At 39.2% G+C, this 15335-nt stretch overlaps 1 protein-coding gene across 1 annotated transcript in view; it reads right to left on the reverse strand.

Annotated features, from left to right (window-relative positions):
- The window catches only part of LOC105382407 (Down syndrome cell adhesion molecule-like protein Dscam2), a 33921-nt gene extending 19834 nt beyond the window's left edge, over positions 1–14087 (reverse strand). The window contains exons 1-12 of the mRNA XM_048630236.1: positions 13890–14087; positions 11699–11799; positions 7574–7648; positions 7350–7494; positions 6849–7024; positions 6428–6518; positions 5534–5684; positions 4417–4581; positions 3320–3455; positions 1519–1638; positions 985–1149; positions 159–303 (exon numbers count right to left, since the gene is read on the reverse strand). Coding sequence (XP_048486193.1) covers positions 159–303; positions 985–1149; positions 1519–1638; positions 3320–3455; positions 4417–4581; positions 5534–5684; positions 6428–6518; positions 6849–7024; positions 7350–7494; positions 7574–7648; positions 11699–11799; positions 13890–14023 — 1604 coding nt within the window. The 5' untranslated portion in view covers positions 14024–14087. The remainder of the gene's footprint in view (positions 1–158; positions 304–984; positions 1150–1518; positions 1639–3319; positions 3456–4416; positions 4582–5533; positions 5685–6427; positions 6519–6848; positions 7025–7349; positions 7495–7573; positions 7649–11698; positions 11800–13889) is intronic.
- Between the last annotated feature and the right edge of the window lie 1248 nt (positions 14088–15335).

The following is a 15335-nucleotide window of genomic DNA, read 5'->3' on the forward strand; positions in this document are numbered from 1 at the left end:
AAATTGCTATCTTCAGAACGCCTAGCACGGAACGCAAGACGCGCACGCCAAGACGTGACAAAAGCTTTGCGTCGCGCTCACTCACAGCGAGTGCGGCGAAAAACTTTCCTCCCATCTTGACGTGTGCATCTTGCGCCCCATGCTAGGCCTTCAGATACCTATAATTAGAGTTGGGCAGCGCCCTTCCCGAGTAGCTCCAGGCGGTGGTGAGCGGCGAGTCCCCGCGCGCCACGCACGCCAGCCGCACCGTCTCGCCGAGCTTCGCCGTCACGTTCGCGGACGGACTCTCGAACCGAGCCGGCTCTGTGCATAGAATTTTATGCTGTTTATTTGTCTATTCGTATTTGTGATTGGATGTTTGCTGTTTGTGACAAATACTTACCAAAAATGTAGGCAAATTCGGAAATAATTTGTGCGAATATACTGACCAATCATGGCAGTATTGGCAAATACGCAAATAGGAATAGCCATGTGGGGTGGTAGGATTACATAGTGATATTATATCGTGACATTTTAATTGGAAGCATTTCCAAGGTTGTATTATATAGGTATACTTACTTAGTTTGTGCTAGGATTGGTGGAAAGAATGTTTGAAAGAAAAGCAGTATGAAAACTGAGAAACTCAAGATGTCAGCTACAAAAATAATTTCTCGTACTTTTACCGTCGCTTTAGCCGGACAACTTTGAAACCGCACTGGCTCTATAGAAGATTGCGTTTTGCATTAAGTAAATATTTAAAAAAACTTTAGTTTTTCTTTGAGTTCTTGGAAAATTGCTACTGAGATTAAATTCTATTGTATACTACAACTATAACTACTTAACTAGTGATTTAATTACTATTTTGCTTCATCATATCATTACGTTATGTATTTTAGGCAATATAATAATTGATATCCAGAAAAATACATACATAGGATCAATTCGATCTGTAAAAAGATAAAAAAACTAAATTGAAATGTTCCTGAAAAAAAAACTACATCATACCATAGACATGTACGTTGAGAGACTTGGTGAGGGCGGGCGGGACTCCATTGTCTGCCCGACACCGGTACTGTCCAGAATGTTCTGCTAAAGCTGACTCCAGGCGTAAGGAGCCGTTGCGTAGGACCACCGGGTCCGATACTCCGCCTAGGGATGTCTCAGTGCTGCCTGTGAGAAGAATTGCTAATGTCAATTTGCGAAAGTTTATTTTGTTGGTTTTTAAAGCCTTTGTCACCGTCGTAGGTAATTTATCTGCATCTTGTTAAAAAGTTTGACACCGAATGAGTTAGCGGGGCGTATTGGTTTAGAATGCATTTCATTGTTTACAGGTTTGCTAGTTTTGCGCTCACTCTACGCGTTACGCGCGCAGGCTATCTCAGTTGGCGACTGACATAATTATGAAAAACAGCGTTTACTGTAATTAAGTAAAATTTTCTCTGCAAACTTCATAACTAAAAACCTAATTAATTTGTCACTTTCACAACCGTGTCGAGGAAATATTCTAGGAAATTAGAATGAGTTAAAATGAAAACTCACCGGTAACTTTGGTCCAGTAAATGCTGGGCTGCGGATGTCCCCTGGCCTCGCAGCTAACGGTCAGTGACCCGTTGAGCAACACTGACCCATCCGTGGGCTCTATATGCCAGTATGGCGGCACTGAAATTAATTCAACAGCATTATAATAAAATAGATAATAAGCACTGACTCATTTCTCTTAGATTTCATATAACGGAATAAGAATAGCCACTTTTCACAAGTATTTGGATGGTAAATTCTGATCAAAATCGATCGAGAACAATACCTAATAATATAATAGGAAAAATGTATTTTTTAATACTTGTCTCTTTGGGGTCGAAAACTATGACTTTCACAACAGTCACTAGCTCCTGACTACACGTGACCGCAATGAGACCGGTACTCCTGCAGTGGGGACGTGATGATGAATTAATTCAAGGATCAAAATAATATTATAAATGTTGGTTTTGACGTGGGTTCGTATTAAATTGGACATCGAAACGTCAAAATTAATTGCGTTGCGGCATACGGTTTTCCGCTGAAGCGGTTTTTTGTTCAGACGTATGATTGATATAGGTAAACAAGCCCTTACTCGCTACCTGTGTACATAATAATATAATAACCAGTGGTTTATTATTATTATAGGGTAAAATTAATTCAGTCACGTGATTATCATTGGAAAATGTTTACACCTCTATTCTCACACTGTAAAACTGTAAATCTATAGACTTCCTCGTAAACCAAATAATGTGTCAGTCCTATGTAATACCAAATAATGGAATACATTTCACGAATCGTATTAATACCTACTAATATGGGAAATAATTTTGTTAACAAAGTTATGTATTTCACAGTTTATTGACGCATACATAATGTGTACAAACAAATATTTTCAAATAAGTACGAGATTAGTGCCATAAATTTCCCTAATTTAGCCATCGATGCAATGTAAAACAGAGTGTCAACACTAGCAAAAGTTTATTAGGCAACAATTAATATTCTGTCGTTATTTCTGACATTGATGTACCAGCATGAGGGACTCGGCCGCACGTCATTCCACCTGGCCGCGCGGCATGGGTTCTTTATCGACATCGATAAACTCGTTAAATTCCACCAATGACAGATCCGTATTTATGGCGTATCACGATATTGTAACGTTTCGCATAACGGACCCGTGCCGCGGAATAAATACCAACATAATTTGTCCACTAACGCTGAGTTGCAGAAAATAACTTTAATCTAATGTCGAACTTAAACGTATTGCTGCCTTGCTTTGACAGTATAGGTAAGTACAGAAAGAACAGGCATAGATTTATTGCCGACATTCGCTTATAAGATACCTTTTCGACGTCGATGAACTCGTTAAATGCGCGTTCCACCAATCTCAGCCCCGTATGGCATATATTGACGTTTGCCTACGTCGATAACGGACCCGTGCTGCGGGGACTGGCCGTAGAGCTAGCCACTCGGCACGGGTTCTTTAAACTTCATTATTGACATCGATAAACTCGTTAAATGCGCGTACCACCATTTACACCGTATTTATGGCGAATCGCGATATTGCGACGTTTCTCTACGTCGACCACAAACACGTGCCGCGGCGACAAGCAATGTACGATCCTCTGACATAATATATGGAGCGTCAATGGAGCTTTTTCACTAGCGTAGTTCACTAAGGTTACCTTTGATGTTTAGTTCAGCCGAGGTGTTGGCCTTCCCGGCGGCGTTGGTGACGACGCACCTGAGCAATAAACGTTCCACTGACATACGGAGCGTCATTGGCAGGTGGAACTTTTTCACTAGCGTAGTTCACTAAGGTTACCTTTGATGTTGAGTTCAGCCGAGGTGTTGGCCTTCCCGGCGGCGTTGGTGACGACGCACGTGTAGGCGCCGCTGTCCGCCGCCGCCAGGCTCTTGAACACCAGCATGCTGAGGAACTCCGCCGTGCGCTCCTCCACCTGGTAGTAGTAAGGATGGTAGAGAATAGTCTGTTAGGGTGAGGCCCCATTGGTGCGTTACACTGCGTTGCGTCGTGAAGGAACGGACATAAAATATGTATGGTAGTCACGACGCTGCAATGACCCAACGCACTAATGGGGCTTCGCCATAGCCCAGTTTCCTACTTGAAAATGTTAAGTTAAGAATAACTTGAGTACCTATATTGAACGCCGTGATTAGTTGAATTTATTGCTACTGATGAGCAAGACTGAAGTAGATTTTGTAGTGTTGTAAAGTTGTTGGTTTTGGTATTTATAATTATATCTATGTACATATTTTTTGTTTTTGTTGGGCGCTTCTAAAAGATAATAATATCATTAGCGAATAACATCTATTCTGTTGTTTCTGGTCAAGGCTCAGATATAATAGCTTAATTTCGTTACCTGTAATTACATTGTAGTTCAATGGACTCCGCTTTCCTTTGAAGGAAGTTATACATAGTTATATTTACCAGTATTTATTATTTACCTAGGTAAAGCTTCTTAAAAGGAATTTAATTAAAAAAATAACTGAAATGTTTTACACAAAATGCCCTCGGATACTTTCAAGTTATGCGTAATATTCGGGGTTTAAATAATTAATTTGATTAACTTTAGTCCGTTGTTGGTAAAAGACTACAGATACTTTACCTTTTAATATATTGAATCATTTCGTTTATTGTATCCGTATTCTACGGACGTACGGATTGAAACATGTAGTATTTATTATGTTTTTTTTTATCCTACGCATCTTAGGTAAGTTTTAAGTACATACTTATGTATATAAATTGTGATCGGTCTAAATATTGTTTTACTTAAACAGCACTTTACTATACTTTTAGAATTGTGCTCTCGTTGTATAAATATGTTTTTATTGTGATTTATGTTACATTTAACAAAAGACCCGAAATAACTGATGATTATTAGGTATTATAAAACTCACCTGCGAGGCTCCAGATATAGGCATCTGGTTTTTGAGCCACGAGAAGTAGACGGGCATATCTCCAGAGGTCACCGTGCAGGTCAGCTGGGTCCTCTCGCCGGACCTCAGTCCAGGTGGAAACATCATCGGTGATAGCATCGGTGGTGACACTACCGTCATTTGAACCTGAAAGAGAATAATAAGTTAAAATGTTTGCATTTACAATGTGAGAGTATCTATTAATTTATTCTTGTTCTTCTGCGCCAGCGGAGTAAGTAAGTACAGTGCTCCAAAATTGATAATGCGCATAGAAATCTTTGACAGATCGGTTTTTTTCGATTATGTGACACATGATATTGACTCCTATTTCTTTCAAACAAGGTGCAAAATGCAAGTGTTTTTTTAAGGCTCTTATGATTTAATGATTCGGGTGTGAAGATCTGCATGTGCATTATTAATTTTGGACAAGTGTAAGCCTATCGTTATTTTTGTCACAGAGCGTTTGAGAGAAAATTAACTGTCTTTTACAAATTATGAACAAAAAATGTTATTGATGTAAATATTCGTATTTAATAACAATTCACTGTCGATTCATATGTGTTTTTAAACAGATACTAGATACAGTGATTTAAGAGGAAGGTTTATATAATAAACGTACTTTTTATAGTGGAATTTCCAAAAAATCGAAAATTGCGAAGCAAGCCTCGCGGTGAAAGTTACTTTATACCTCTCTCCTGGCCAGCTCTCCTCCAGGCGTCATGACGGAGCAGGTCCAGGCGCCCTGGTCGCGGGTCCTGTCCATGGAGCTGATGCGCAGCTGCCCGCCCACCTGCTGGTAGCGGGGGTCGCCGCCGGACCCGCCCTCCCACTTCACTGAACTGTGAGGTTACCTACAATGTGGTTACCTAGACGGCACCGTAGCTAAGGCGGTAGTGTTGATGCTTCCGAAGCTGGGGGCGGCGGGTTCGGAACATTTGTGTGATGAGCATTTATATTTGCCTTGTGTTTGGTTGTCGTTTGTACATTCAATATGTATCTGTGTAGATATATCAGCTGCCCGAGACCCATATATCTCAGGTTCTGCCTAGCATGGGGTTGGATCGCCGTGTGTGAGTATAGTGTCAATGCAAACCCCCACCTCTCTCCTAGCCAGCTCTCCTCCAGGAGTCATGACGGAGCAGGTCCAGGCGCCCTGGTCGCGGGTCCTGTCCACGGAGCTGATGCGCAGCTGCCCGTCCACCTGCTGGTAGCGGGGGTCCCCGACTGAACCGCCCTCCCATTTTACTGAACTGGGCAGAGAGAGGATGCGTTAGGGCCAGTTCATATAGCCGGAGATGCAACTTGGCCAAATCCTCATCCACATTGGTTGATATACCTACAGGGTGTCCCATAAGTTAACGTAATCCGGGTAGGAGGTGACACAAATCTTAAGAAAATTTTATTTTTGGGAAAATTTGTGTTTTTTTTTGGGTTCTGTTGTTTGTGTTAGTTTTTGGTATGGGACGTTTAATGTTTTTTCGCAAATTTTGCAATATTGTATATAATTATGTCAATAAAATGAAAGTTGATAAAAATTAAGAATTATATCAACTCCTAACGGGATTACGTTAACTTATGGAACACCTTGTATATAGGATTATGCCAAAGAGCGCCTCGATACTCTTAACTGGCTATTGAGCCGATATATTGAGCACAATACAAAACTAGTTTCATGCACATTGAAAACCATTACTTCGAATGTTTAGGTAGCTGTGAAACAGTTGCAAAGCTGAAACTAGTTATGGATTTGCACAGTAATACATAGGTAGGTCAATGGACATTTGTTACAGAGTACCTATACAATAATTTTATTATGATGTTAGTTATGACCTAAAATAATAAAGATTTTTTAACTTAAGCATTAAGAAAGTGATAATCATATTTAAAATTATTTCTGAATATGTTTACAGTATTCTTAAAGTATTCTTAAAGTTAATATAAATGTGCCTACAAAAATAAATAAGAAGATAGGTAAGATAGAATAAAAACTTACTCAATTGGAAATCCGTAGTAGGGACACCACACAGTAATATCTGTCCCCGCAACCGCCTTTATTGCATTCATGGAGCGTATGTATGGAGGTCCTGGAATATTGCATTACATGAAATAACCCAGTTATGTAAGTAAAGCAAACTCCAGATAAGTAACAAACGTTTCGTATAGAATCTGAAAATATAAAATACCTACAACAACAAACAAAAACATATAAATTGAAGAGCATATTTCTTTACTTTTCCCACCTAAACTTTCTTTTTAATTTTAATTTATTAGTGGCCAGTAACAAAAAAGAAATCATTCACTGTTTTGTTTTAAAAATACGATCAATAAAAATAATCAGCCAGCATTTTTATCACCATAAACAAAAGTAACAAAGAGGCAATGGAATTTTGTCAAACAGCCAATCTTGTACTGACCATAGACATTGAGCCTGGCTGAATGGCTGACAGTTCCATGCGCATTGCTCGCGCGGCACTCGTACCGGCCCCCGTGCTCTACCCTGGCGCTGCTGATGGTCAGGGTCGACAGCATGTAGCTGCTGCTGGAGCCGAGACCTCCTTGACCACTCTCCCGCCCTTCGGATATTGTTGCGCTAAAAATTTATTGATTGCGTGATTACAAATTCATTGAAAGTATTTTTTGTAAGAAGTTTTCTATTAGTAGGTAATTATAAAATCATAATGTCTTACAAATTTGAGTGATGGAAAGAACTAAATATCAATATTTTAGATTGAAGCTAAAATTTATAATCTGATTCTTATCATAATTCGGAAAGATACTCGTATTTTACTAGAGAACTAGCCTTTGCAGTAGCCTATTTGGGTAGCGAGTACAAGCTGACAGGCACTTTGATGCCAACATTGTTCTGCATCCAACGTTGTTCTATCAGTGCTACAACGTTGCTAACGAGTTCTTACCCGTGATGCGCCGGGATGGGCTGTCCGTCCAACGTCCATCGGAACCGGGGCGGGGGCTCGCCCACCGCCGAACATTTCAACGCCACATGAGCCCCCGGCTGCACCGCCTGCTCTATAAACGTATACACCAGCTCGGGACGCAATTCTGTAAGAAAAAGTTCATTAATGAAAATGCATGTTCTCGGAACGGAATCATCGGATCGTGACCAAAGAGTTTTTATTACCTGCTGAGCGTTTTAAACGTTTCCTCTTGAAAATATGATATGCCGACTTCTTCTTGCTCGCTAAACTGCAGACCACTGCAACGGTAATAATTTTTACTCGTTAGTTTAACTATTATGTCGTAGCTCTACGCTGTGCTGCCTTTTGAGGCCATGTGCAATGCAAGAAAATAAAGGAAAATGGGTTTTAAAAATTCACTTTTCCATTTTATTTGTTATTGAAGAGCATTTGTCCAGAATTTATAACGTGCACTAAATCGAAGTGGCAGAGAAAAATTTACAGCCACACAGATAGCAGAATACTAAATTGACCAGACAAACATAAAATTGGATTCTCCTTTATTGGCGCGGATAAAACGCCGAATGGAAATGCAGTACAAAACAAGACTTTATGCTCTTGTTATGTCGCGGATAAAATACTTAGTATTACGTAAAATTGCATTCGGATGCAAATAATTATTTAAATTGAACGAATACAATTACTTAATAATTATAAATTTTACTTTGAATTATTTGGTTGTTTCCTCAAAGCTCGCAACAATAACTATAGATAAATCTCGATCTCGTAGAAAGATAGAATAAAGTTAAAACCTTATAATGTAGAATGACTTCTGGCTGCACTACGTTGGCATATGCCCTGTATACCCGGCTACATAGCACGTTAACGTACAAACAGTACAAAGTAAGTTCGTCAGTCAACATTGACAAAAAAAGTGTGGGTCCACACCCACTCCCCCCTCCCGGACGGGTCCAAAATATCCGACGAACTATTCCAATTTAGAAAGTTCCTACAAGCGAGCCGCGCCGGTTTTATCACATCTGAATACGTCAAATTCGTTCCCTTTTCCATCAGGAGTCTGCACCGAGTTATTTCATAGAATCGATTATCTAGCAGTTTATGGTGAGCCCCACGATGCGGAGAGAGCTACAATCGTAAATTCCCGCCACCGGGCGGCGACAAGAATTGCCAATATAAATCCAATATTAAATTTTCTCAATATTTCCATTGCCATAGGCGATATAATATATCTTTGGTAAACATTCATTACTATTCTGTCTCGATACTCTCGATACGAGGAATAAAAAAATCCACGTCGGACGGCCACTGTTTGTAGGTCACTGGTCGTACGTTTGTTCCGCAAAATCACACACATTCGGAGGCTGGCTACCTCGCGTATTTCGTATTGATCTGACACCCTACGGATATAACCTAGCGTTCAGTGCTTCCACCGCGTACGTTCGGATCAAGCGTGACCTTTGCTGACCTTTATGTAGATGACCACGCTTAAATTTTACAGGCAAAATTTGCGCGCGAGATTTCAATAAAGGATTACGGGCAAAGTTTTCATAGTTTAGTTTGTTACTTTCGATAACATTTATAGTAAGATAGTACTACTATGATATACCTGATATTCTAAGCAACAGTCATTTGCCAGCTAATAATCTTTAAATGTTTGAAATTTCAATCATTATGAAAGTTACTAAATATTTTAACTGGTACTAATCACAAATTAGAATATGTAAGGTCTAGCGCCTGTTTTGTCAGCCGTGACTTTTCAAAGGTTCCTTTACACACGAGGGGTGAACTACCTTAGGGAGTATATATATATATGTATATATATAATATACATATACAATACATATATGCTCACGAATATAATATCCGAAGGGTTAGTCAGATGTGACTAGCAAGAGCTTTTCACTGTTATTTTTTAAGTGAGGTAATAGGTCGCAAGCTATTTCGCAGTATTTTTTATTAGGGAAATACATGCCTAGAATGTGGAACTGCATTGTGCATAGTGCAGGTTTCCTCACGAAAAATTTCCTTCCACATAAGCAGCACTTAAATGCCATTGGATGTAGCAATACTTGTTGGAGTATGTAATAGTTACTTATTGCATTATTTCTGGGTTTGAACGTTTGAATCCACGACGGCCTTTTGGCATCGCACGCAACGAACGCACCGCATTCCGTATTCTTTGTATAGTCATTTGCACAAGAGCGTCCACTGCATCGGTGTTGAGGATGCCGTTTCATTATACTATACGTACATTTATGACTATCACCGTTTGGTGCGATACCTACGATAGGTGGAGGCTTACCTTTACCCGTTACGCAACCTCGGCTCTGCCACTAATTGTGCTACGTAAACCTTATACAAATCCACTATGCCAGGAATAGCAGGCTGCCGGCCGTGCTAAGTTTACTCCGACCTGATTGTGATGCAGCGAGCAGACGCCGCGGGCGCGGGCGACCTCGCAAAAATAGCAAACTGGCCCGCCTACCAACTACAGACTGAACATCATTGAATATTTAACATACTAGTATTAGCGTACTCTAGTATTAGGTAGAAAATATTGAAAATAATATCTGAAGAAAAAGTTTATACAATCTTGATAAAACATACATACACGTATTTGTTAAACTTTGACTCTATTTTCTGGCACCGCAATTTAAATTTCTAGGAAGCAAGTTTAAGATGTTAGTGTGGTATTCCACACCATCCAGACCATAAAAAAAATCAGTTAAGTTGCATCCCTGCAGCGGGAATCCCAAGAAATACCGATAAGTTACTAGGTAGTTACTAAGTATTACCTACTGATGTTCTAGAGAAGTTCAAACTTAGTTCAAGTTGTTTTTCCGTGAGTTGCCGTTGCATCTAACTTCAAAGCTTTAGTTTCTACAACTGGAACTTACTTCTTGCTTAGTCCAGTTTATTCTTCTTCGTAGGTATTTTTATTCGGACTGAAGTGAAACTAGTACTTACATAAATTGTTAAACATTTATCGGATCTAGACCGCTAGACGTGGCTAGACTGTTATTAACTCGGACTTTGGAAACCTGGATCGAATAACAGGGCCCCCTGGGCTAGTCTTGAATTGTTCTGTTTTTGAACTTTTGAACGCGCGCCGTCCATTGCAGACTTTGCAGGTAAAATAAGTAGCAACTGATATTTGTAAATCATCATCTTTCTTCGTTTAATATATACTTTTAGGGACCTTCCAACGTATATATACAACTTTTGCCGAAGAAAAAACGCAGACCACGTCGTCGTAATTTCATTAGAGTGATTTACGAAATAGAGCTTTTATTTTATGTAGTCCCAACAGGGTTACTTAAACGAGTCCGCCTCTGCGCGTGTGTGATAAGAATAAACCATGTAATAAGTAATATTTCTCGCCAATTCGCTCGGCTCGTGGTACGCAGTAAGGCACAAGGCACAAGGTATTTTTGTGCGCGAGTGTAGACAATTTATGTCGGACCGAAGGCAATAAAACACCTGCGGGAAATGAAGGGAGGAATCGAGATCTACGCCGCTGAATAGACGAAAATACTCGGGAGATATGAAAATGTATTCGGGTATTCTTTAAACCTATATACATGTAGATATGCGTACATACACTCGTTATTAAGGGGAAAGCTCAGGGTTTCAGTAATTGTATCTGGTAAGTAATTATAATATTCTTTTCAATGAAACATATATTATTATGGTTCGGACGAATATTGGCCTAAATATAGATAGACATATAACTTTCATCCCAGAAATAACTATTCTCTTAATTTAAGCGTATTTCTTTCTGCTGATATTATACCACGAAGATATTTAGAATAACAATTTTGCACGCTCGCACACAATAATTATGAAAACTTATAAGGTTTTCATTGGTATCTGAAAGTTTTCACGGCAATTTGCAGCGCCACCTACATCAGCGTGCCGGGAAATAACGTATGCCGGCGGCGGAATTGCATTTGAATTTCCATTTTTCCAAACGCCGCCGCCGCCAATACATCTTGATTCGTGACGTAACTGTATTCGGAATTTGAAATCACGGATTTGAGAATAAGGCGGCTTACACACTGCCCCGCATCTCGCTGCGTGTTGCGTGACCGCATGTAGATGCGATTTCTGTGTGTTGGAATGTGCATGTTTTCTATACGTACGGTACTTACAAGCAACAACAGGCATTCACGCAACACGCAGCGCGATACGTAGCAGTGTGAGAACCGCCTAACGGCTGAATGGTGCAGTGGTTAGTTCACTCTTTAAACTGCCGAAGCTGAAGGCCCCGGGCTCGAATCCCGGTCTAACACCTAAACTGTACTATTAACTTATAGGTTAGTACTTACCATGTCTGTGTCGATTAATGTTATGTTGAGGTTTATCAAATTTACATCCATATTTCTGCAACTTTCCATCTTTTCTGTTCAGCCTCAGCTTGACGTCATATCTGTAATAATTTTAAAGTGTTAACAATCCTTACTATATTATTATTAATATTAATATTATAAATGCGAAAGTAACTCTGTCTGTCTGTCTGTCTGTCTGTCTGTCTGTTACTCTTTCACGCCAAAACTACTGAACGGATTTGAATGAAATTTGATATACATATGGTCTAGACCCTGAAAAAGAACATAGGCTACCAAATTTCATTCAAATCCGTTCAGTAGTTTTGGCGTGAAAGAGTAACAGACAGACAGACAGACAGACAGACAGACAGACAGACACAGATACTTTCGCATTTATAATATTAGTTAGGATATCCTACGAGGTTAAAAGTTCTCAAACCTCCAGAGCCCGATCAAACCAGGCAGAGTAAACTATACTCACCGAGATTCTCGATGTATTAAATAAAAAACCGCTCACAAAACCTATCGTAATTAAGCATCAAACCAATCCACAGACACGAAAACAAGTCGCACAAAGTTTGAAAACCGAAATTGAATTTGGAACATTCATTATACGCCGCCGTACCATTTTCCATTTACAATAGAATAAAAGGCATTCAATTAGAGTAAACCGAAATTAAAAGGTCATAATTGAGTTCTGTTTGATGTGGCCGGGACACTGGCAATTACCATCAGACCCAAGACGAAGGAAAATCATGAATAAATTCAGAATACGTTTGCTCTCGTCGTCTTTGACGTGAACATGTGAAATGTCGCTACAATAAATAATTGGTAACGCACGTGCGTGTTCGTAAAACTAATTGGATTCCGAAACAATAACACAGTTTTAAATAATACATACGTATTAAACATACTTATTAGTAATAAACATACTAATTAAGCAAGAATGTATTCAAATAAACGATCTGTATAAAAAATCTGTCTACAAGCATTCGTAGCCATTGTATGTAGCCCATGCTACGAAACTTTCGTAGCAAATGTGTAGCCCGTGTTACGACTGATTCGTAGCAAATGTGTAACGTCTATTCTTTTATTTCAGATACTAAACAGACAATTCACGTAACATACGGATTTATTTGATAAATCGATATCGTAAGTACCTATAATACTAAATATAACAAGTTGTGCTGAAAGTATTGAATGCAAAATAGAGGATAAATATTATGTAATACCTTGTAAGGTATTCGAGTAATATCGAAACTATAAAGTTCTCTAATACAAATCGACCTCTTACTATGCTATTTCCGGACTGCTTATAAAAACCTAAAACATCATAGGAGAAGTGCGCACCCGCGGGTATAATGGAAAGAAAACACACTCCGGCTAGCCTTAAAAGCTTCGAGTCCCGAAAGCTCGTCCCGAGATCTGACATGAAAGTATAATATGGACCCAACATCGTAAATAATAAGTTTCCACAAAATCCATCTCCAATATTACTTACTAGCACTGCAGTTTACTTTTATCCTTTTTCCACTTTTATGATGGAAGTAAAAATGTTATTCCTTTCAAGCTTTCTGACCCGATATATCCATTAAACATTGTTACATCTTTCGAATTTTGATGAAAGCTATTACCTCTATTACAGTTAATGGCAAGCAATACACAACATGACATGATACATGACGGTTTTCTGATAACTATCCCAATATATTAGTTTTTAATTATGAATTAAAATTATATATTAATTATTATTAGTATCTGTACGAATGAAGAAAATAGAAAGAAACACAGTTTTATGTCAAAATATTTTACAAAGTCAAAAAGTATTTTAGCATGAGTTACAAGTACAAGTGATTATTAAAATCGGCATTATCTCAGGTTGGCAAGTTCCCAGTTTCAGTAAAACAATACGGCAACGCATGTTATCATTACGCAAAGTTAGACAAAGTTGTCTGCGGGGTGAGACGAGAAAATTAGGGTGAAAAGTGGGTCAAAGTCAGCCGGGGCAATGACCGCGACGACGCGCGACTCCTAATTATGTAACAAGTGTCTGAGGCGACGCCTTCTTACGCCACCCGACTTTAAACCTTAAGCTGTGAGGCTATAGAATGTGAATACAACCTCAGAGACAATGTGTTATGATTGTTAATGGGGCGAGGGCGTGAATGGGGTTGTGGAGTGTGTAGCTCACCTTTTGCTCGCGGCTAGAAGATTACATTTCAGTACATTTTCGCACTTAATCCCGCGCCTCCCTAGCTGTCTCACAAGCGCGCTGTAATCTGTGGAATAAAATATTATATTAATAAAAATCATCATCATCATCATCACATTTAGCCAGTATCTGCTCAATGCTGGGTATAAGCCTCTTCCCTATCACGCCATCATCTTCCGGTCCTGTACGAGTCTAGTCCAGTGTCTAACGGCCACCTTAACAATGTCATCAGACCATCGGGCTTAGTAAAAATACCATCAATAAATAAATAGCAATTAACATGGTTACCACTTAACATACTTATGGGCGTTCGTGCGGTCGCTCAGTGCTACTATACCATGTCAATGATAATCCCATTAATTTGCTAATGGAGTACGGACGGTGAGCTAATAGCGTTGAAATAATAATTCATATTTGCGTACGAATTAATATGATTACGAGCTATGGTTGGGCGATAATACCTGGCGAATCGTGTACCTTGGGTTTAATACCCAATAATCTTTATGGGTCCGAGTTTAGCTTTTAACGAATTTATTGATGGAGCCCGGATTACCTTGGCTTTGGGAATATTAGCAAATAAGTCTTTTTAGTCAGACGACATGGGATAAATCCTTCTATTTTGCATAATCGATTGGCCCAAGGGTAGAAATTAAATAGACGAGTTGTTGAGTGGAGACCGCTAATGGAGCTTAGGATGTCGTCCGTTCCTCTGGGTCTGAGATTTGGGCTGGAGTCAGAAGCAAGCCGTAGCTGCTGCAGTGAGAGTAAGGCTTAGAGCGATGACTCCTGTATGGGGAATGCTAGCGAAAGAGAAGACTATGTCTCTGACTCTAAGAAATACTGTGAAAGTTATAGCATTGTGCAGCAGAGGACGCACTAAGCGTCTCTGTTTACTGGTGATGATGGTTTTTTTTTTACTTTTCTTGTTTCGTTACGAGAAAACTACACTTTTAGTTTTCTAAATCATATTCCCAAAAAATAAACATTATAACCCCTCATTATTTTTTGTGTAATGATTCAATTATCGTAACAAAATAACTTGACAAGTTCTTATTTGTTATCGAAAGAAAATATTTGTTCCTCTTTGTATAGACATAATATTCAGGTGTTTTCCTTATACCTTATATCATGATGGAATATTTAAAATATCTAAGTGTTTTCCTTCTGCTTGGATCACCTTTACCGTTCAGCATACGCTTCTTACAATTTCACCAGCCATACGTCTTCCAGCTGAATACATTACAATAGATCGTTGGATCACATCTACTGGGGCCTCATACATAGACAGACTGCTGAACTTTGATTTTTGTATCATCTTTAAAACGTGCATACAATACAATACAATACAATATAACTTTATTGAACAAAACACACAACATACATTAAATTACAAAAGGAGTAAGCACAATAGGCGGCCTTATCGCT

This window comes from Plutella xylostella, chromosome 25 (genome assembly GCF_932276165.1).
Source record: "Plutella xylostella chromosome 25, ilPluXylo3.1, whole genome shotgun sequence".
In the NCBI taxonomy this organism is placed as follows: domain Eukaryota; kingdom Metazoa; phylum Arthropoda; class Insecta; order Lepidoptera; family Plutellidae; genus Plutella; species Plutella xylostella.